The sequence below is a fragment of the Aythya fuligula genome, chromosome 5 (assembly GCF_009819795.1).
Source record: "Aythya fuligula isolate bAytFul2 chromosome 5, bAytFul2.pri, whole genome shotgun sequence".
Taxonomy (NCBI): domain Eukaryota; kingdom Metazoa; phylum Chordata; class Aves; order Anseriformes; family Anatidae; genus Aythya; species Aythya fuligula.
The window spans coordinates 19,604,129-19,626,986 of NC_045563.1; the positions used below are offsets into that span (position 1 = coordinate 19,604,129).

A 22,858-nucleotide genomic window follows, 5' to 3' on the forward strand; every position below is an offset into this window, starting at 1 on the left:
CAAAGAGCAAAGTCAGGGCCTTGAATTTTAGAAGTTCAGGCCAGGCTGAATGGGGCTTGGAGCAACCTGGTCTGGGGGGTGGCATCCCCGCCTGTGGCAGGGGGGTTGGAACCAGATGAGCTTTAAGGTCCCTTCCAACCCAAGCTGTTCCATGATTCCATAACTCTGTATGTCAACACCCTTTGTGGCTGAGGGAGATTTGGTCAAGTACATTGGTGGGGTCCAGGTCAGACACCAGCGTTCATCAGCTGAGGGAGGCATCAGCCCTGCTGCTTGCGTTGGCCAGAGCCATGTTCACTGCAAGGCTCACGGGAGAGGTAACAGCAGGCACTGAGCTTTGGGTTTCAACCTGTGCTGAAGCTGAAATGGGGTGCAATGAACCCCATTCTGGAGGTCCTTACTAAAGTTGGTGGGTAAGCAAAGGCACAGAAACAGAGACACATATTTATTCTCCTTTGGATAAAAAGAAGTGGACAGCTCCTGGAGAGCTGGAACCTGGAGACCAACCCTTTTCTCTCAGAGCTAGAGGAAAACCGAGCCAACTTCATTTTGCCTTAGCACAGAAATGTTTTTTAATATTGCAACTTAGAGCAAAGGTAAGTATTATGAGTTCCCTGGGGCTGGGACTGCTCCTCAAGTCCCTGGGTCCCAAAGCAGTGATGACTCCAGATCCCGTAAGGCAATATTAGGTGAAGGCAGCTTCTTAGAGAAGTCCCTTTGCAGAGTTGCTTCATAGTTGCATGTCTCAGAGAAGTCACAGGGGGAGGAGGAAGAAAGGACCATTGTGGGAATAGAGATAAATTGTGTAATTTTGAACAACACTGCGATTCACAGGGCTGGTGATGTGTAAGAATTAAGTATTCTTCTATTAAGTAGAAGAAGCAATGCTGCCCTCGCTTGCTGTTTTCATGAGGTTTAACAGGGACTTCTATTGCTAACAGATAAATATAGGATGAGAAGAATTCATAGAGGTAAATTCCAGACTGAGGATGACCTAGGGTGGGGTGTTTTTAGATATTTTTTCTTTTTAAAGATTATTAATGGAGGGAAAGTCAGGATCCCTCTGTGAGGGACTTTAAGGGATGGACCACATATGTTTTTTTGATATATGTGATTTTGCATGTGCAGTGATGATTTTATTTATCCATTGTTTATTTTTCCTTTGTCATTTTTGATGAACCTAGCTGTAATTTTCTCTCTTAGGATCAGGCTGTCTTTCATGACTGTATTTCCTGGATGCCACCAGTGACAGCCCCTCCAGGTCTGGCTTTTTGGGCTGCAGTATTGGTTTCATGAGTTCAGCCATAAGCAATTTGCAAAAGCTTATTCAAGGTCTTCTGCTGTGCTCATTCATGAAAATCCGAGGGAGAAACTGCACACAGACAGTCGAATTCAGCTTAATGGGGTTCGCAGGAAATCCAGAGCTCCAGCTCGCCCTTTTCACGGCCTTTCTGGTAGTTTATCTCATGACTTTGCTAGGGAACCTGGGGATAATCATATTAATCAGGACCAGCCCTCAGCTCCACTCCCCCATGTATTATTTCCTGGGCAATCTGGCTTTGGTAGACCTCCTCTACTCCACAGTTGTCACCCCCAAGCTGTTGTCTGACTTGGTCAGGCAGAAGCCCCTCTCCTACGTGGGATGTGTCACCCAGGTTTTTGTGTTTGGCGTCTTCCTGGTCACCGAGTGCTTCCTGCTGGCCACGATGGCCTATGACCACTACATGGCTGTTAGTCATCCGCTGCACTATTCGGTCCTTATGTCCCCGAGGCTCTGTGTCCAGCTGGTGGGTGGCTCCTACCTGGCTGGGCTGCTGAATGGCATGGGGCAGACCATCGGCATGCTTAACCTGTCCTTCTGTGGCTCCGTCGTGGTCAACCTGTTCTTCTGTGACCTCTCTCTGCTGGCCTCTCTCTCCTCATCCGACAGTACTCTCACTTCTCTTATCATGACAGTTCCGACATTTTTATTCGGCGTCTCCAGCAGCCTCATTATGCTGGTCTCCTACATTGCCATCGTCTCCACCATCCTGAGCATCCGCTCAGCTGAGGGCAAGTGCAAAGCTTTCTCCACCTGCGCCTCCCACCTCACCACCGTCAGCATTTTCTACGGGAATGGCCTCTTTGTTTATTTAAAGCCAAGTTCGCTCAAGTTGAGAGAAGAAGACAAGTGGGTTGCAGTGCTCTACACCGTGGTGACCCCCATGCTGAACCCCCTGATCTACAGCCTGAGGAACCAGGAGGTGAAGGAGGCTTTGAGGAGACTCAGAGCCAGGAAAATAACATGAACAGTGTAAATAAATGAGGTTGTAAGTTATGTGACCAGTGTGTTTGGCATTTACAGTAGCAGATTGGCCTCCAATTTATCTATCTATCTATTTATCTATCTATTTATTTATCTATTTATTTATTTATTTATTTATTTTGTGCGTGTGTTTGCTACAGCAAATTGTGCAATTTGTCTGCAGGCCTGTTAATGTTTGTCTCACAGATCTGAAAAATTTGGTGTCACCAGAGCAACTCCACTAATAAATTAATCAGTATTTACAAATACTTCTGGAAAGCTGAACATGATCAGTTTAGGAGGAGTCACTCTGCAGCCTCTTGTTTCTTTCTGCTAGTTATTAAAAAAGCCTACATGAATAATTTAGGCTAGGCACAAACTTTACTAGATTGAGGATTAGCCCATAGGAAAATTAGAGGTTTTGGAAGGTTCACATGAATGCCAGAAGTTTTGTGACTTAAAAACCATAAATAGTACCATAGCTTGGATAGTAATGTGGTTATGCCAGACTATTTGTCAGCAAGCCAAATTGAAAATGTGCATATTTAGGCAAAATTTGTCCAGGTTTACCAGTATGATCACTCATAACCCCATCTGAAATCAACTGCTTTTCTCTACACAGAACAAATCACACCACTGTTTTTTTTTTCTACTTTCATGGACACCAGACATCTCACTTCTGAATACTCTTTGTAGCAGCAACCATCAGTTGCTTGTAGTGAAAAAAGTACATTTTTTTTTTTTTTTTTTTTCTGAAAAGGAAGGGAAAAAAATCCAGTCTTCTAATTTTATTTTAGTAACAAAACACAGATAAATTCTATTTATTTATTTATTTATTTATTTTTACAGATGCTTTCTCCTCTGTTTTCTCTCTTGCATGCACAGGAGCCCCTATGTGTAGGAGTTCAGTGCACATGCACTGTGCCCAGCAGTTGACAGAGTGTAATTCAACTGCTGGTGGTTTGACTGCTCATAACCTTAGTGTCCATTCTGGATTAACCATGGGTGAAATCAGTGTTAAAAAAAAAAAAAAAGGAAGAGCATTTCCTCTTACAGCTTGTCTTGTGCTTCTTGGCCCTTAACTCCTTGTTATGACATAAATGAGGGGAATTCTGTGGCAGCAGCAGTATAGAGTGTTGCCAATGAACCTCCCTTGCTTTAAACCTTCAGATTGGACAGGGTGAGCAGAGCTGTCTTGCTGGAAAGCAAGGGAGAAATCAGGTGTTACTGAGCTCATGATCTCCCTCCATCACCATTAGCCTGCTCCTCCGTCTTCTCTTTCACCACAGTCTGCACAATTTTAACCACATCTAGCACTGTCTCCTCTTGTGGTGGTGGTTGTGTTTTTTGTTTGTTTGTTTGTTTGTTTGTTTGTTTTCTTTTTTCCTTCAAGTGTGGAACAAATCACAGACTGTTTGCCTATAGCTTTAAAATATAACAATATCTCCCACTATGTGAGCCAATATCATTAAAAAGGACCCCAACATCTCATAGTATAGGTGTGTACGTGTTTGTATACACATTTTTCAAAGGCAATGAATTCATTTTGGTTTCTGTGTTACATGCTCATCACAAACAGTCCAGAAAATTTATGGATAAGTAGAGAGCAGGTAAACACTGACTGGGATGTGAAACAATCAAGTGCTGATGTCCTGGAATGACCATTTCTGAAACAGAGAGTTTGGGGACCTTGCTGTAGGGTGCCAATAGCCACAGCAGGGTAAGAAACAGTGATAAATTAGGAAGGGAATGTGATGAATCTGGGAGGGAAGAGGCAGCGAGGAGCTCGCAATGCAATCAAGACTTGTCTCACTTTGTTACTCCCATTTTTAAAAGTGCCCTCAGGGATGGGAATGAAGCCAAGACTGAGCAGGACACCGCACTCTGAGGCAGTTTCTCCTCCAGTGAGAGGTGTGCTCACGCCTGGCGAGACAACTGAATGTGATCCGAGGAAATAACAGTGAGAACGAGAACACTGTTCACATGAAGTTTATTTAAATACATACAGTGTTTAATTACACAAAATTGTCAATACATTATCAATAAAAGTGTGCTAAAGTTCTCCTTCTAGGGTGGCCCATTCCCCCACCCCAAGCGGCTGGCTGTGCTCATCTCCCAGCACTGCATTGTGCCTGACTTTTGGGGGACTCCCTCCAGGGAGGGTGATCCCAAAGCCTCCGAAGCCCAGGGCTCCTTTCTGATGGAGGCTGATGGAGGCTCTCTTGTGCTTTAGCAATTAAATCCCTGCTTGGCCCATTCCTGGTAAGTGGGTGCCAGATCTCTGCCTTGTGCTGTCTTACACGGGATGGCTTTTGCTCTGGCTGCTTGCTGGGAAGCCATTCAGAACCCCATTTTTACAGTGGTCAGAAATACCCTGCTTTTCAGTCTGCATGCATCCATCCTGGGGAGGCTTTAATTATGGAGTACAGGATGCAAAATGGCTTTTCAAAGGGAGTTGTAAAACAAGCAAAGAAAGGAGGCTGATGGGGTTCAGACTGCAAGCACCAAGTGCTGGAGCTGACCCTGCAGCATAGGAGCCTCACACCACTTGAAAAAAAGATGTCATATCAAGTGTCTCCTTAAACCAGGATGGAACTACCGCATCAGTTCCTCATGCGCTGGGGTCGGCTGCTCTCCTTCCTGAGTCAGAAATCAACACGTCTCCATTACATTTGGATGAATTGTTTTAAAGTTGCCCCAGCAGATATTATATATCAAACAAAACTGAAAGTAAAACTGAAGTGTTCTCTTCTGCTCTTGCCTGCCCTCCTCTCAAACCAAACCAATCTCAGTCCTGCCAACATTTGGCTGTGTTTCTGAACTTCCAGTGTTTGCAATGGAGATATATGGACAAAACCTACTCTGCTGGAAACTAATAACATAATTAACGTTCCACTTTTGCTATTTCTGTGCTTTTATTCAATGTTTTTATTATTAAGAAAAGAAAGGTTTCACCTGAAAGGTGGAAAAACTGCAGGACTCATAAAGCAAAAGAGGAATCCCTATTTTGTGACAAAATACCTTCACCCACTTCTTTTCAAACCTTTTCAGAGATATGCAGCTGCTTCTGTCTCAGGCTCTGAGCTCCAGCAGTGGAGCTTCTGTGCTGCTCATGGGCAGAACACCAAAAGCAAACAAAAGATAGCGAAGCTCCATGTTTTATTCTCTTCCCAAGGATATGTGCAATTACCCAAATGCCTCTAAATGGGGGTGGCATCACCTCTTCAGCCTCGTTGGAGTGGGTATTCCTCCCAGTAATTTAAGAGGTTTCCATCCTTCTTGCAGTTTCAAGGCACTTGGAAGTGCCCAGCTGATGCAACTCCTGCTGCTGGAGGCAAACTTCTGAAGGCAGAGAAGCTCACAGATAAGTCAATCCTAAGCACTTTGCTTTGTCCTGTGGTTTCAGAACACATGCAAAATGTTTGAAAATGAATGGAATTGAAACAAAAGCGGGTGATAACAGACAGCATGTTAAGATGGCACCTTCCTTTCCAGCTCCTCTGTCCTTCCCATTGGTTTTATTCCTTGCTGTCCAGGGTGGCATCCCAAATGGGTAGATTGGAATCACCCAAAACTCAATGACAGAAAATGCCAGGTCCTGGCCATGGTAGGGAATTTCCATTGGACTAGGACAGTTGGCAGAGCAGCTTGGCAGAGAAGGACGCAAGGGTTGTGGGGGCCATCAATGTGTCCTTGCGGCAAAGACATCCTGCAGTGCCCTGGGTCGAGGGACTTTCTACTACCAACCTGCAGCCTCAGCATCAAGGAGCCAAGGGCTGCTTCAAGAAGGGAGATGGGAGAACGGAAATCTTCCTGCAGAAGGAAGTTGTGTTAGAAAATGGAGGGCAAGTTGGGGGGCTGATGGAGGATTATTTAAAGTGTGTGAAAAGGGAAGAAGTAGCTACACCCATTTCTCTCTCAGGAGGATTTTATTCAAATATGTGTAGATTAAATACGAATACAAATAGAATGGAATAGAATAGAATAGAATAGAATAGAATAGAATAGAATAGAATAGAATAGAATAGAATAGAATAGAATAGAATAGAATAGAATATGTAAAGATCATCTGTAGTGGATAATGTGAAAAGCAGTTGTCTCCTTTTTAAATAAATAATTTTATTTTTAATTTTACCATGAATAAGAACAGAAGAAGTCACACAAAGTGACTCTGAATGCCAAGGTGTGTGGCCAGCAGAAAGATATATATATATATATATACATAATATATATATTTCTTTAATATATCCACATCTGCCGTAGGCAGATATCTAATACAAAAGAAAATTAATCTGACCACTGCAAGATAAAATAATGATTTCCTTAAAGTAATCTATTATTTAGAGTTATCAAATGTTATTTTCCAGGAATGTGGGAGAAAAACAAAATCTCTCAAATTTAAATCTTCAGCAAAACCACATTGCTTTGTGCTTTGTTCCTCACAACAAAGCTGTGTGTGTAAGTCGAGTTGCTTGGGCCCCATGTGCATCATTTCTGATGTGCTTTGCGGGTCCCATCCCTAAAACATAAACCCCAGTGAGAAATCTCTGTGTTTAACCCAGGCTCTTTGGGGAAAGCTCACTGTTTTTCAGGTGTTGCAAAGAAAGTTTGGTAATTTGTCCTGTGGGTGTGGGATAAAGCTTAAATCTCCCAGGCATGCCAGGGCTGTGATGGGGACTCTGTTCTGGTGTCAGACAGACTGATGGATCTTGTATGGCACCTTCAGCCCAAGGAGCAGTGAGGACATTCCTGAGAATGACTCAAGATGCTGTGGACCAGAAAAGGTGATTTTTTTGTGTGAATTTGTGAATCCAGGTTTGTGCTGGATGACACGAGGCTGAGCGTCTCTGGCATCCATTCGAAAGCTCTGTACGTTCCCCGCAGGATATTCTGTCATCACCCAGCTGGTGAGGTCTTGTCCGGGCATGGTTTCATGACAATAGAAGAAAACTGCAGAAGCCCCAGCATATCAAGGCAAATTAATGTGATTTTAAAAAATGCAACAAAGAGATGAAGAAAGAAGGGGAGAAAGAGGACAATACATGTTCAGTAGCACCTCTACACAGTACCATTGGATGAGTGCAGTCTGAGCAAGCCCAGAAAGAGCAGAGCACAGACGGTATTTAGAAGATCACAGCAAGCAGCTCACAGCAAGCCCCGATTCCTCAAGCAGAGAAGAGAAACCCAACCCTGAGCTCCAAAGGGCAGCTATGGGCACGAGTAACCACAAAGAGCTGTGTTTGTGTTCACTGGGTTGGGAACAGAAAGCTGAGACAAGTGCGAGTGAGACCACTTGAGAAAAAGATCCAAAAAAACCTGGAATCCTGGAAAACAGGGTTTTCTTAACCAGTGTGCCCACTGCCCTGCAGAAGCAGAAACCCTGTCAGCAAGCAATGTTGTGAAGTTAAGGTGGGAGGAAAAAAGTAAAAAATGGAAGGAAAAATCCCATACCCCAGGACGTCACAACTCTAATCCTAATTCTGAATTCAAACGTTGGATAAAAATTCCTTATAATAGTAGACCCAAGGGGCACAAGAATCATAGAAATATAGAATAATTTAGGCTGGAAAAAGATTATATGTAAGAACAAGCAAACAATGGAAAGGATGGATTCTCCACCCTGTGTGAAAAACTATGGTTTTTTTTGTTGTTGTTTGCTTGTTTGTTTTTTAATGTATATATACGTGTGTATATGCAATACAGCATCTTTTCCTGCTGGCTACCTAATGCATTTATGAATCTAGAGCTGCAACCAAGGGGAGCCAATGATTTAGCCCTAGTCACTGACCTTTTGAGAGACACACCTAATCAGAGATGTTCACATTCATGTTGTTGGTTTATAATTCCAATTAGAAGCGAAAGATTTTCTCTTGAAACTATAAATATGTAGAATTGCAAGCAGGTATGCTAGTCTCACTATAATTGATCCAAACACATCACTAGAGAGTCAGAAAATCACTCTAACATGGTCTGTAATCTATTTAATTAAAGTGGCAAATTAAAGTGCATTTATTTCTCCATAAAAAAGAAACTTCCCCCTAGGGGAAATTAAATCATATTTCCATACCCATTGGAAAGAATCTGGATTGCTCTTGAGAAGAGGTCATTGGCAAGATCTTTTCCAAGATCAATTCTTTTCAGTGTGCTGGCCAGGGCACAGGCTCCAGCTTTAAGATTTATTTTTTATTTTTTTCCTTTTTTATTTTTTTCCAGCAGTGACCTGCTGGCTACTGCTTTTTGATCATCAATCATTGAGGGTAGCTGTTATTTTTTTCTCCAAATAAGCATGTCTATTCACCCAGAAAACACCAAATCCTGCTTTAGCCTCAGGCACTGTGTAATCCTGCAAGCTGGAGAAACGATTTCACCTCTCCTCTGTGTTCCTCTCCATATCCTCTGTGCCAGAACCGGGAGCATGACTGGGGGAAACCACTCGGGTGTGACAGAGTTTGTCCTCTTGGGCTTCACCCACCTGCAAGAGCTGCTCTTCATAATTTTCTTACTCATCTACATCACCACTCTGGTGGGGAACCTGGGAATGATTGTCCTCATCAGGACTGACCCGCAGCTTCACACCTCTATGTACTTCTTCCTCAGCCACCTCTCCTTTCTGGACATCTGCTATTCTTCATCCGTGACTCCAAAGCTCCTGTCGGGCCTCCTCACTGGTAGGAACGTCATTTCTTTCAATGGCTGCATTACACAGTTTTTCTTCTGCATGGTCTTCATCACCACGGATGCCATCTTCCTGGCCATCATGGCATACGACCGCTACGTGGCCATCCGTCAGCCTCTGCACTACGTGGTTGTCATGTCCCACAGGGTCCGTATCCGGCTGGTGGTGGGCTCCTACACTGCTGGTGGCTTGAACGCCTTGGTGCACACCGCTGGTCTTCTCCGACTGTCCTTCTGCGGCCCAAATGTTGTCAATCACTTCTACTGTGAAATCCCACCACTCCTGCCGCTCTCATGTTCTGAAACCCAGCTCAACGAGGTGGTGATGGTCTTGTGTGCCGCCTTCATCATCACCACCACAGGCCTGGCCATCCTCACCTCCTATGCCTTCATCCTGCTCACTGTCTGGAGTACCCGCTCTGGGGAGGGCAGGCACAAGGCCTGCTCCACCTGCACCTCCCATCTGATGGCTGTTGCCCTCTTCTATAGCTCTGCAGCTTTCCTGTACCTCCACCCCCTCTCCAGTCACGCAGAAGAGGAAAGGAAAACAGCCTCGGTCTTCTACACTGTGGTGATTCCCATGCTCAACCCTTTCATCTACAGCTTGAGGAATGTGAAGGTGAGGATTGCCCTCAGAAGAGCTGTGAGGAAGCTCCTCTCCTGTGCAAATCACCACCAGTCTCCCTCCAGCCACACTCAAACAGCTGTCACCTGACGGAGCTGAGGCAGCAGAACAAGTAAATTGGACACCTGATGCAATGAGGGCACTGCACATTCCTGCATATCTCTTCAGAAGACCTTCTGCCTTGTGCTGAACACTGTGTGAATTGTGACTGAACCCCATGATGAGGTCCCGTGAAGACAGAATTGCCCATAATTATGATATCTGATAGAATGAAGAAAAACAGCCCTAAAAACACTTCCATTGTTTGTGACACTTTCATAGGAAATGAATTTATAAGCATTGCTAGAATCTGCACATCCAATACTTTTTGCTGAGGAGGTTTTATGCTAAATCACAATAATATTTGAATTCTGGCAGCTAAAAGAGGTGGCTGAAAGCAGGAGACAAGCTAAATAAAAAATATTTCATGGGGAGGGACAATGCTTTTCATCACTTTGGTTTAAATTTTTCTAAGTAGTTGCCTTGGGTTTTGCTTTAGAAAAATGTACCTGATCTATTATTTTGTTTGGCTTGTCCAAGGGTAGTCCAGGCAGAGATTATTTTCCATCCCAGCTGCAGCTTAATAATTATTTCTGTTTCCAGGTTTCAGAGACAGGGTTTGAGTCATCTCAGTCCAGTAGTCATCAATTCTAATTGTAGGCTTTCATATCTGGGTTAGTCACCACTGGTTCCCCTTTCAGAGACGACTAAGCATCTGGGGACCTTGATTCATCTGATCTATTTTTAACATGCCCATCATGGCGAGATGAATTTTTCTGGAATATATGTTTTTTCCACTTGCTGCTTGGCAGCTGAGGACGATGGGCTGACATGTAGCCATGGCAAATGCAGATTTTGTCCAGAGCAATCACAATCAGGCTATTCTGAAGGGTATACTTAAGCACAAGGGAAAGCATCAGATCCCCACGCTGATGTTCCAGAGTCCTTCAAAAATGCCCTCAAAGGGAGAAAGAGAAACCAGCTTTTAGTCAATGATTTATAATTCAGCTGTACATGTTGCTCAACATGCAAAGGAGTTTCTGGAAAGAACAGAAAAGCAAAATGGATGAAGATAGTCAGTATCAGCACCACGCTTTTGCTTTAACACAAAGGTCACAAAGATCAGATATTAACTTCCCGAATAAATTTTCCATGGATGATATGAAATACTTCCTAGAAGACCTAGTGGCAAATGCTATTACCATTCTGTTCTTTTAAAATCAGTTAAAGGCAAACTTCTCCCCATAAATCCAGCTGTGACTCTATGCCTGGGTCCAGCTCTCTGGGTTTTTAATAACAGGATATCCTATATAACATTAAAACAAACTGTGGCAGAAGAGTTCTTGAATGGTTTTCCTCCCCTTCTCCCCTCCCCCTGCCGTGCCCCAGCTAGTGTTTGTGACACTTCTCCAAAAGCTGAGCTATTGCCTAATCCTTGAATCTCTGTTTTACATCAATTCTTTTAAATTCTCCACTATTTCGATATACAAATCACACATAAAAAGAAGAAGAAAAGCCTCTCAGGCTTGCAGTTAACGTGCTGAAGCTAATTGTGTTTACTTATCAGTGCATGTCTCCTCCACAAGGAGCTGTTTCCAAAGTCATCAACTCCCAAGAGAAATTTCTTGCATGACAAAACATGCTGGGAGGGAAGGGGGGTGTTTGACAAAACTTTTTGATGGAAGAATCATATAAACAGCAGCTTTTATTGGTCAAGGGTTGATGCCCTTTATGGCTGACAAATCATTCTTGCCTTTAGCACGAACACAGGGAGAAAGTGGGGCTTATTTCTCACACCAAGTTTGGGTCTAGAAGACAACTAGTCTCGCCTCTCTGTCGCCCGTAAACTGAAAAGGGTCCTGAGGTGTGAGCAAACAGGTGAGTTAAGAGCATCTCCCAGCATCAGCCTGAAAGCGCTGCCGAGAGCTGAGCTGTTAGGAAGGGTGGACTGAAGCACACAAAACACTTGCCTGAGGTCAGGATCTCTCAGGTGAAACTGAGGAACCCAGAAGATGCTTTTCTGAGCGGAGGGTGCTGGAGCTGCACAGCCTGGCGAGCTTCTACTCATTACTGTGCTCGAAACTCACTGTGTAGCAGCACTGCCTGGGTTGTAGGGAAAACCTCTGATTGCGTTAGGGTGGTGTGAAAGCTTCTGTAACTGGTTTTGAATTCCTGGAAAGGAATATAACTAGCTGTGAAGTCCTGGTCTCACTAAGTCCAGATTTAAGAGATGCGTGTATAGGTCAGATAAGGGCGTGTGCATTGAGATTTTCACGTGCTGAAGGATCCTTTCCAAGGGTATAGTTTGATGTCTTGTGTAACTGCAACCAGTTCTAACTTCTCTTTTGGGAAGAGGTGTTATTATTTTTTTAAACTGCATTATCAGAAGCTTACTTCCCCAACTTAGCAATGGCACCGTAGCGTTGCTGGGGTAGTGATTTTAAAAAATTCCACTGTTATTGATTTTAAAAAATTCTTTCCTTTACCTTTCTCAATTTAGTGGCATCACAAGAATGATAGAAATGGTCTATTTAAAGGTGCATGTATGTTGATATTTACACTAAATACCCTGTTTCGAACAATTCAGAGTTGCTCCCACCTTCTTCACAGGAAGGAAGGGAAGAAATGAGAATTTTATTGTGACATATTCTGGCTTTCCTAAAATAAAACCTCTAAAAATATCTCTATCTCTCACTAATGTTTTTCCTCTTCTGAGACCAAATAAAATAAAATAAAATTGAAATATAAACAAATCAGACTTGAATTTCTAATGTCAGAAATATCTCTAATGTCATGCTGGGGCTGCCTCATTGGACCTGAGTTATAAACTTCTCAAAATCTTCAGAAAATAGAATAAACTTTCCTATTTGTGAAATGACTTTATCAAACCAAATTAGGACCAGAATAAAACCATTAGAAATGCATTCCAACATACACCTTGTTTACTTTAAAATGTATTTTGAGACAAACATTGAATATGTTCTATATATTCACGTACAATTCTATGGTTGCTGCCTCCACACCTTATGTTCCCTGGTAAAAAGACACACCTCTAACATTTATCTAAGGGGGGTGGAAGGAACGAGTATGCTGACTTTGTGTTTCTTTGCATCTCTGCTTTTCTACAGTGACTGTTATGATGTTGGCCAGGGGAAATCACACCCCCAATGATGAATTTGTGCTCTCGGGATTCTCAGAGCACAGGGATGTCCAGGCTGTCCTCTTTATGGTCTTCTCGGTGATCTACGTGGTCACTTTGCTAGGCAATCTGGCGATGATTGTGTTGATCAGGCTGGACTCCCAACTCCACACTCCCATGTATTTCTTCCTGAGCAGCTTGTCTTTCCTTGACGTCTGCTATTCTTCCTCAATCACTCCCAGACTGCTCTCAGACCTCCTGGCATCAAGGAAGGTCATTTCTCACTCTGAGTGCCTTGCACAATTTTATTTCTACGCTGTCTTTGCCACCACTGAGTGCTACCTCTTGGCAGTGATGGCCTATGACCGCTACGTGGCCATCTGCAGCCCTCTGCTCTACGTGATCTCCATGTCCAGCAGGGTTTGTGCATGGCTGGTCGCTGGCTCATACCTTGCTGGGGTTCTGAATGCCACCATTCACACAGGGGTGGCACTTCGGCTGTCCTTCTGCGGCTCCAATGTCATCAATCACTTCTACTGTGAGGGGCCCCCGCTTTATGCCATCTCTTGCACAGATCCCACCATCAACGAAGTCGTGATGTTCGTCGTGGTGGGATTCAACCTGTTCGTCACCAGTCTGACCATCCTCATCTCCTACACCTACATCCTGGCCACTGTCCTCAGGATGCCCTCAGCTGCCAGCAAACGCAAAGCCTTCTCTACATGTGCGTCCCACCTGGCTGCTGTGACCCTCTTCTATGGATCTGCTGCATCCATGTACTCACGGCCCAGCTCCAGGCATTCCCAGGACCTGGACAAGGTGGCCTCTGTGTTCTACACTGTAGTCACCCCCATGCTGAACCCCCTCATCTACAGCCTGAGGAACAAGGAGGTGAAGGACGCTCTGGGGAGGGTGATGGAGAGGAAGCGTTCCTCTGACAGATAGTTTTTCTTGGTGAGTCAGAGGAATTGAGAGATCTTCTTAGAACTTCCTATACCTCTCCATTTCTGCAGCAGTGGTAATGGAAGATTCAGTGCTCTCCAATATACTACTGATGAGCAAGGGGACAGAAGTATTGGTAAATCTCTACTTTGTTCCTAAATGCCTGTTCATGAGCTGCGCTTGGATTGGGCCATTTATTGACCTTACTCAGTCAGGGATGCATTAGTTACTTTGTCTGATAAGAATTTCAGGAACCGAAGGCCTTCTGAGTCTTTGTGGTCTGAGAATGCATTACCACTGTTGCCTTGAGCAGCAAGAAGAAATAACAGCTGTTGCTTTCAGCATGAAAATGATGACAAGAGATCTTTTAATGCCAAAGAACAGGCACATTTCTGGTGAACACACCTAGTGCGTTACAGCTGGTTGACTATGAAACATGGTCCTCTAGCCAGCAGACCAAGATTCATTTCCCACTGACTGTGTGGCACAGGAGTACAGCTTTGTCCCATCTCATAAAGTTCTTCCCAGGTTGCCTTTCTAATCTTTAGCTGGTAAAAAAAAAGCATGCCCACAGATGATCCAGCCACTGAGGCATTTACTGCCTACCTCCTGACATGGGCTACAGGAGGAACTTGGCCTGTGCTGTTGAGTTAGGCACTGTCTTCCCAGAAACTTCCTCCAAAGCCCTGTTTCCTCCTTCCTGCCACCACTGCTTTGCGGAAGCCCTGTGGCCCAGATAATGCAGCGTCACTGGTAATAGCAGCAGACACTGGGCTTTATAACAACATTTTGCTGCAACAAGGACTTATTTTGACTGTAGCTGTGTTTGCAATTTTTTTCTCAGAAACTTCTGCAGTGCCTGCAACCTGCTCAAGGGTCAGACAACTGTGCACAATGGTGAAGGTGCCTGCTCCCTATCCTGGCACTTTGAGCTTATTTTTATTGTATGATTGCTAACTGCTTTAGCTTGGTGTTGTACAGTTGTGTAATTTTTCCTCTAAAATAAATCATAAGATACATTAGGTTGACTAACAAGCTTTAGTAATTATAGTTAAGCTAACCCACTAGACCAATAGGAGAGGAAAGAGTACTGAATAGGAACAAATGTGGTAGGAAAATAGAGAAGTGATCCCAAGCAGACCCAAGACCAGCGTGGCAGAAGCTTTCACCATAACCAGTGCTCCCACCATGCACAACACAATATCTCCTCAATGAGGAGGTGACGGTGCTGCTTGGTCACTGCATGATCCCACCAAGGAAAGAAGACCTCAGCCTGGAGGTGGGGAGTTAACTTCAGGGATGAGGGGCAGGGGCTTTAATCAGGAGAGCTTGGAGGAGCATCCATCTGCAGGCAGCCAGGCCCAGACAATTGCCCTTAGTGTGTCACACACCAACACACTGACCTCCAGCTCTTCGTTTTGGAGCCCGCACTAACTCTGACAAACAAAGTAGATGTAGAGTTGCTCTTTGTCATTAACAAGGAATAAAGTTTCTTTCTTGTTAGTCCCTGCTAATTAGTCTCTCATGCCTTGTTAAGAAGAATGAGTGAAGTTGACTACAAGCCCTCCGAGAAGCTTTCAGGGTGATTAGGAAACTTTCTTTGTAAACCCCAGAAGGACTTGTTAAGCCAATGGCTCCTTGAAGGGTGGTTGGTCTCCAAAGAGCACTTCTTGCTCTGGGAAGAAGGGCAGCATGATTAGTGATGGAAATAATCTTAACCCCCTGTGTGACAAAAGCCCAGAGCCCAAGGTCTGCTGGAAGGGCTTTCTGTAGGCCAAGCTTCTGTTGGTTCCCACTAATTGGACTATTTGTCCCTGCCTGCTTTTGATCCATGTGAAAAAACACCACACAAAACACCAAAACCAAGTAATAATTTCAAAATTCTCTTAAGTGTGGTGAAAGTTGGAGTTGGCCCTGGGCAGGAAAGCACATGCCAAGTGGTGACCCCAGCCTTGATCCTAAAATCCTGCTGGGCACGGAAGTAGGGCTGCAGAGATGGGTGGTATGCAGGCTCTGACAGAGGGAGCTGGGGAAGGTCCTCATACTTCTGCTCACCTGAGAACCTCTTCAAGGACTCCTCAGACCTTGAATTTATTGGTGTCACTTGTCTTAGGAATGATTTTCTCGTGTCTTTATTATTTCTTAGACTGTGAGGCAAGTTGAAGTACTAAACGTACATTCTCCACCCTTGGCCTGCTGTCACAAATGTGTTTCCTACAACTAAGAAGTTAGGATTGGTGAATAAGCTCAAGATTGGATTCACCTGGCTCACAACATCTAAAAATCCATTGTCTAAATATAAGATAATTAGCCAAGATACCTCTAAAGTATGAGGGAATAGAAGTTTTATCACGTCTTAAGACAGGTGGTTAAGACAGTTGTGGTGCAACAGGAGCAGCTCTGGAAGGGCCAGTGCCAAGGACCTGCTACCTATAGCATACACATTTCAGGACAGTTTTCTTCGTATTAAGTTTGTTCTGGTCACAGCATTTGAACACCCACTGGAAGATGAAGTGCTTTAGAAGCCACTTTCAGTTTTGTTTCATCCAAGAGGAACCCAGCTCTACAGCCTGACCCCCAGCCTGTGATGCAAACGAAAGTGTGGTGGGGGAAGGAATGGAGGAGGTCATCTCTAAACTGCACAATTTGCCTGAACAAGAACCGATGGAAATAAAGTCTTATTGATCATGGAGAGGGAGAAGGAACACTGATTTAATTTCTATTTTTCTACATTTGAAGGAGATGGATCTGCTTTGATCCTTCTAACCCCACCACCCATCTGAGTCCTTATAATAAAAATAAGCTTTTTTTTTCTTCTTCTTCTTCTTTTTTTTTTTTTTTCCTTTCAGTTGGACTAAAACTTTATAAAGGAAAATAAAGTACTTTAATAACTTGGAAACAACTTTATCTTTCTTGTTTGTCTTCCTACAAGTGATGCTGGAAATGTGTGTTTCAGGAAAGAAGCAGGCCAGAGTTTGGTTGCCCTCAAGGTTTCTTCTTGTACCACTTGCTGTTTCCTAAGGTGCAAAAGACACTGGCACATGTTTGACATATATGCCATATAGCCTTCAGAGGAGTCAGACCACTGGAACAGCATCTGAAAGATCAGAGGGAGACCTGGAGGCATCTCCATGGTGTTAGAGTCTATGTTCAGGTGACTGAGTTCATTCTCAGAGGCCTCTGCACTTCCTAACATCAATTCTTCAAATCTGACTCACACTATACATAGTGATGTGAACATTTCACAGGGAAAAATAATCTAAGACTATGAAAAACATGTTTATAAGGTGCAATACAGCATTGGAAAGAAATAACAGATTGTTCAGGAGCAGAGACATGTAGCATTCATGCTATAAGGTGCTCTGAGTGAGCTACTGATTTGGGTGTAAGTAAGGAATATTTAATGCAGATAAAGCCCAGCTTGAAGAAGCTGATGTACAGTTCATCATGTAAACAACCAGGCTAGCCACAGATGAGATCCCATTTTGTAGTACTAATATAAATTACATATGGGGAGGAGAGAAAGTCTGTCTGCACAGTGACACCTCCTGTCCATCAGCCAGCACTTCAGGATCTAAAGTGCTTATGCTCCTTTGTTACATCATCTTGCACCGACTGTGAAAGCAAAAATAAAACACAAACAAGAGAAGATAGGAACACTTCCTTCTTGCTCTACACATCTTTGGGGATGTGTAATCCTTACTTTTCTTCTGTTAAGAAGCTGTTTGTCTCTTCACCAGTCTCTTCAGTGCATCGTTCTCATCCTGGCTCACCAGGGTGTATATGAAGGGGTTCAGCATAGGCATCACCATGGTGTAAAGCACAAAGACCACCTTGTCCCTCCCCAGGACATAGGCAGAGCTGGGCCAGGCATAAATGAAGAAGAAGCCATAGTAGAGGGTGAGGCAGTGAGGCAGGCAGCACAGGTAGAGAAGGCTTTGTGCTGCTGCTCAGCAGAGCGTGTATTTCAGGATGATGGCCAGGATGGAGGCACAGGATGTGAAGATGAGCACAGAGATGGTGTCAGAGTGGGGGAAAGTTGCACAAGTGATGGATGACATGGTGACCACATACAGCAAAGGGTTGCAGACGGCCATGTAGCAGTCACAGGCCATTGCAGCCAGCAGGGAACACTCAATGACCATGCAGACCCCACGAAAGTAGACCTGTGCAGCACACCCCAGCACAGAGGTGGCTTTCCTTTCTGCAAAGCAATTCACCAGCATTTTGGGAGCAACCGCTAAGGACCTGACAAGATCTAGCAGACAGAGGTGGCAGAGGAAGAGGCACGGTTCCAAGTTGAGCCTGATAAACATGTTCGTGCTAAGGTTCCCACCAAGGAGGTGACATAGACAAGAAGAAACAGCACAAAGAGAGCCACCTGCAACATCTGCAGTTCCCTAAATAATGATCTCTTCCACCACTGGCCTGTTTCTTCTTGTCATTCTCTTAGTGAAAGCGTGTCTCTGTGAGTGGGACAAAAGGCGAAGGGCACAAATAAGCTATGGCCTTGGGGTGAAAGGATAATTCATGTTGGTACTGGGGACATTCTGAATCTCAGTGAAGTTGAAAGACATGTTTTTGTTTTAATAGGGCCTAAAGTCCCTGCTATTAGATGAGAGATGGGTCCTTTTGAAACATCTGCTGTTCTGGTCTGCATGACATCCCTATGACACTCTCAGAGAAGTCACTTTAAGTGATGGGATGATTGCAGGAAAGCCCAGAGGGTCTGACACCACAGACAAGGCTCTTCTCACCTAACATCACACTCTTGATAGGTCAATGGCCACCTCCAAGACAACATCTGTCAATGGGGACTCAGTAGTCAATGGGGAGAAGTGTGAACTTCCAGGAAGTATTCAGATAAGCTATTTAGGGTGCTTATTTTGGAGCAAGATGGATTGTTTCCTAGAGAATCCGGTGACAGGATGAAGAATGATCAGATGAAGAAGTTTGTACAACATTCAGCTAAATCATGCTCAGACTCAATGCTGAGTCAAGCACAAATGCTGAGGTAGCAGTAGATAGTCTGGAAGAGAAAAAAAAAACACGCTACCACCCCATAATTAGATTTTCATTTCTCAAAACAAAATGTTGATTTAAAGAAAAATAAACAACCACTTTGTGCTTCCAGTCTGGCTTTGGTATTCTTTCCCAGAGTCCTGCAGGGGATGCGGGGTAAGAAACCCCACGCACATCGAGGGGACCATTTGTGGTGACTAGCACCAGCATATGCACCACATGCTAATGCCACTCAGTGATTCATCTCACACCTTGCCATTTCTTTCTTTTGTTCCTTTGAACAATTCCGTGCTCATCCTGTCAGCACTGAGATTTTGCCTCCATGTCTTTCTTCATTTTGGGGAGCTGGAGTCCAAAAGCTCTGGCAGGTTTCTCTGGGAAAGAAGCCATGAAGACTCTCACTGGCTTTTTTTTTTTTTTTTTTTTTTTTTTTTTTCTGTGTGTGTGTGTGTGTGTGTATTTATAGGCTGTTTTCTGTGTTCTTTTATATTAAAATTCATTACAGGATTTTTGGTATTGCTGTATATTTGAGCACAGATCGTGTTTTTACGTATTTTCTGAGTGACTAAGATTTAATGAACAGAATAAGGAGGGAGAATTAAAACAGTAATACAGACCCAATCTGTCAGACCATGATATTTCAGGCTGATGGTACTTTTCCTACCTTCAAAACCACAATAGACACATGCTGGAAAATGCTGCAATAGATGCCATCATGCAGACAGGATTTTTTATTATTTATTTATTTTTTTTAGATGGACAGCTGCTTGGATCTCTAAGATAGTAGAAAATATGTTGAGGTAGTAGACAAGCAGAGGTGAAGCGATCACAGCAAAGCCAGCAGAGGCAAGAAACTATGTTTGTTTGAGGTGTGTATTGGAGCAAAAGAGTGCTGACCCAGGGAGTTCATCACAGTAGAAATGATTGGAAGAAATATGTTTGCATTGCCAAAATCTAGCTAGAGTGGCACTAAAAAAGAATACAGAGAAAGTTAGATAACAGACAGGTGTGACTATGGAAGAAAGTTTTTTTTTTTTTTTTTTTTTTTTTCTTTTGGTGAATCATGTATAAGTGTTTTGGTTTTCATCCACTCCCTTTCCTCTGTATGGGAGAAGGGGGAGGACAACTGCTTAAATCCAGATATTCAAAACAAATTATTTGTGGGCTTCATTAGTGAACCTGCAAATCAAGAAATTTGTATTCCGAAAGGATTTTGCTTGTTGTCAAGTTTCTAGTCTCCATGGAGTGAAATGCCTCCAACGTCACAGAAATTGATATAAATACTATTTGGTCACTAAAAAATCATTCAACAATCATTCTCAGTGCAGTGCTTAAGGAATGATCACTAAAAAGCACTCCCAACATCTGTTTGGAGATGAACTATGGCCTTGGTCATTTCTTCTGGAGGAGCAAACAAAGTCATCCCAGTTGCTGAAGGAACTACATGGACCTGAAGATCTGAGCTCTGTAGGAGAAGTCATGCCCAAGGTGAGGTCTTCAGCTCTGAACAAGTGGGATGTTAAGGGGCATCGTGGAGCTGCAATAAGCACCTTTCTGTTTGTCTTATGAACTTGAACGTAGTGAGATGGGTGAAAGAAAGGACCAGAAGTTTAAGATATCTGATTTATATCAAATAGACTGGGCATAGCAGAAGGAAACTAACATGGGAAGAGGACTGATTTTAAGTTTAGATGATATAAAACGGAGATACATGGACATCCCATCTTTCTGCAGGTACCACTGTAATAGCAGGTGATGACCCCAGTGCTTTCAGTGCAGACTGTATAATTTCCTCTCCCTTCCCTGCTCATCTCCTCATGTGATTGATCTTTTGGCCTTGACTATTCATCCAAGTTCCCAGCCACCACCGTGCCACCATGAGCTTACTTTCCTATGGAGTTGTCAACACCATGTATAATGAAAACTGTGCGTTCAAATCAGACTTAGAAGAAAAATGCCCATGCTTTTGCTCCCCGTTGTTTTGCAAAGGGAAATGAAAATCAATAGGGAAGGTACTTCTGCAAGTTGAATTGTTCCATGTTGTTTTATTTAAAAACAAAAAAAAATTTTTTCCTCCCCCTTTAATTCTTTTTGAAAGGCACCTGATATTGACTAAAGAAAATCAAAATGCATTAAGTATCTCAATTTAAACCAAAACCAAAATAGGTTATTGCTGAATAATGCCCACAGTCTCGACTTTCCACCTGAATTAAATGTCACCAGGAGTACACAAATAATGAAGCCGTGTTGGAGATGAAATGCTGAACTCAACCCAGGTTGGCATTCCCAGTGTTTAGCTTGAGGTTTGCTTTTCAAATGGTTTTGAAGAGGTTTGGCTCTCCCAGGAGCAGTTGGAAGCTCAGCATGATGCTCCAGTAGGGAAGCACTCTGCCTCCTCTTGGCAGCACAGGGCAAGCTGAGGGTCCTGCTGAGCTGCCCAAAATCAGAGGACTGAAGCTGCCAGGTATCCTCTGCTCCCCTCCTGACCCTGGCATTTTCCGTTGCTTTATCCTTACCCCAAAGGCTGAATGTTTTCTGGAGAATGACACCTGTCAATCACACTGACGTGCATGAGTTCATTCTCTTGGGGCTGACCACCCACCCGGATCTGCAGGTCCCCCTTTTCCTGGTTTTCCTGTCCATGTACACAGTGACACTCCTGGGGAACTTTGGGCTGATTGCATTAATCAGGACCGACCTTCATCTTCACACCCCCATGTACTATTTCCTCGGCCACTTAGCTTTTGTTGACATCTGCTACTCCTCCATCATCCTCCCCAGAATGCTGGTACAGATGCTGATGGAGGACAAAACAATTGGCTTCTCAGAGTGTGCAGCCCAGCTGTGTTTCTTCGTTGTTTTTGGGATCACTGAGTGCCTCTTGCTGGCTGTGATGGCCTACGACCGGTATGTGGCTATCTGCAAGCCCCTCCTGTACCCCACCACCATGTGCAGAGCGACGTGCCGCTGGCTCGTGGCTGCTTCCTACACCATCAGCATCATGCATGCGGTGACGCATACCACTTTCATCTTTACATCCTCCTTCTGCCGGACCTATGTCATCAATCACTACTTCTGCGACATCGCCCCGCTCCTTGCTCTCTCCTGCTCCGACACCCACACCTATGAGCTGGTTATCCTCGCTCTCGTCAGCATAAACTGTCTCAGCACCTTGACCATTATCTTTGTCTCTTACATCTATATCCTCCCTGCCATTCTGAGGATCCACTCTCCTCAGAGCCGGAGAAAGGCCTTCTCCACCTGTGCCTCCCACCTGACGGTGGTCACAATGTTTTATGGGGCAATTTTGTTCACGTACCTGCGCCCCAGCTCCACCTATGCATTGGATGAGAACAAAGTGGCCACACTATTTTATACCATCATGACCCCCATGATGAACCCCTTGGTCTACAGCCTGAGGAACAGGGAGGTGAAGGCTGCCCTGAGAAGAGTGGCTGGGAGAAGGCTGTGAGTGAGGGAAGCGGGTGACCAGGGCAGCATTTCCTTATCGCAGTTATTGAATGGGGCTCAAACCACATTGAAATCTTCATTGAAGGTGAACCAGGAGCAATTTCTATATAATTTCTTGCACTCAGCAATAGGGAGAAGAAGTCCAATAACTGATACAGAACAGACTCTAACTTCTGTATAGCCAAAGTTAGGTGAGGTGAAACTAAATTTTACGTACCATCAATGCTCCGTGAGCGGTGAACCATCCTGCCACAGAGCTTGATTCATGCTGCTTGTCCCATTTCTCTGTTCAGTGAGTACAGAGAAAGCCTGGTTTACACTGGACACAGGTTTCCAGATGGCTAACATTGAGAGGAGAAGCCACGAGGACAGTCACAAACCCTTCATTGAAGGATTCTCCTCAGTGTATCTGTGAAACTCTGTGCCTACAGGTTTGGGTGGAAATGGAAGTGACCTGAAGGACTGCAGGACAGGGAGGACTCATCATATAATCTTTTAATAACTCAATCACATACTTCTTCATCAGAGTTTCTCAAGTGAATGCTTGTGGCTTGGCTTTTTCACTTGACTTTTGCAGTGAGTGTTTGTGGTAATTTTCCTGCAACTCCCGGGGTAATTTCAGCCTTGCCTTGGCTGTTCTTACATCTACTTCTCAGATGGT

At 44.0% G+C, this 22,858-nt stretch overlaps 4 protein-coding genes across 4 annotated transcripts; 3 read left to right on the top strand and 1 right to left on the bottom strand.

The window, feature by feature from the left end:
* The first annotated feature begins 1,352 nt into the window (after window positions 1-1,352).
* LOC116489506 (olfactory receptor 1440-like) lies at window positions 1,353-2,288 on the top strand. Its single transcript, XM_032187929.1, has one exon. It carries the CDS (start codon window positions 1,353-1,355, stop codon window positions 2,286-2,288), a length of 936 nt encoding a protein of 311 aa, XP_032043820.1.
* A 6,411-nt stretch (window positions 2,289-8,699) lies between these two features.
* LOC116490152 (olfactory receptor 1020-like) lies at window positions 8,700-13,707 on the top strand. The gene is made up of 2 exons (XM_032189114.1): window positions 8,700-9,292; window positions 12,774-13,707. The coding sequence occupies exons 1-2, from the start codon at window positions 8,700-8,702 to the stop codon at window positions 13,705-13,707; spliced, it is 1,527 nt and encodes a 508-aa protein (XP_032045005.1).
* A 3,710-nt stretch (window positions 13,708-17,417) lies between these two features.
* On the bottom strand, window positions 17,418-17,876 carry LOC116489507 (olfactory receptor 1002-like; the record flags this gene model as incomplete). The annotated part of the gene is given in 3 exon segments (XM_032187930.1): window positions 17,418-17,608; window positions 17,611-17,666; window positions 17,668-17,876. Coding segments are annotated over 3 exon segments (456 nt in total), but the record flags the coding sequence as incomplete, so codon positions are not given.
* A 3,392-nt stretch (window positions 17,877-21,268) lies between these two features.
* On the top strand, window positions 21,269-22,198 carry LOC116490163 (olfactory receptor 8U9-like). The gene has a single exon (XM_032189129.1). It carries the CDS (start codon window positions 21,269-21,271, stop codon window positions 22,196-22,198), a length of 930 nt encoding a protein of 309 aa, XP_032045020.1.
* Window positions 22,199-22,858: the final 660 nt, after the last annotated feature.

Bases quoted from the DNA above. Each gene is read 5' to 3' on its own strand.
- LOC116489506 (XM_032187929.1), top strand. From the start codon at position 1,353: ATGAAAATCCGAGGGAGAAACTGCACACAGACAGTCGAATTCAGCTTA.
- LOC116490152 (XM_032189114.1), top strand. From the start codon at position 8,700: ATGACTGGGGGAAACCACTCGGGTGTGACAGAGTTTGTCCTCTTGGGC. The intron at 9,293-12,773 runs GTGTGCCGCCTT...GATGTTGGCCAG, and splicing joins AACGAGGTGGTGATGGTCTT to GGGAAATCACACCCCCAATG.
- LOC116490163 (XM_032189129.1), top strand. From the start codon at position 21,269: ATGACACCTGTCAATCACACTGACGTGCATGAGTTCATTCTCTTGGGG.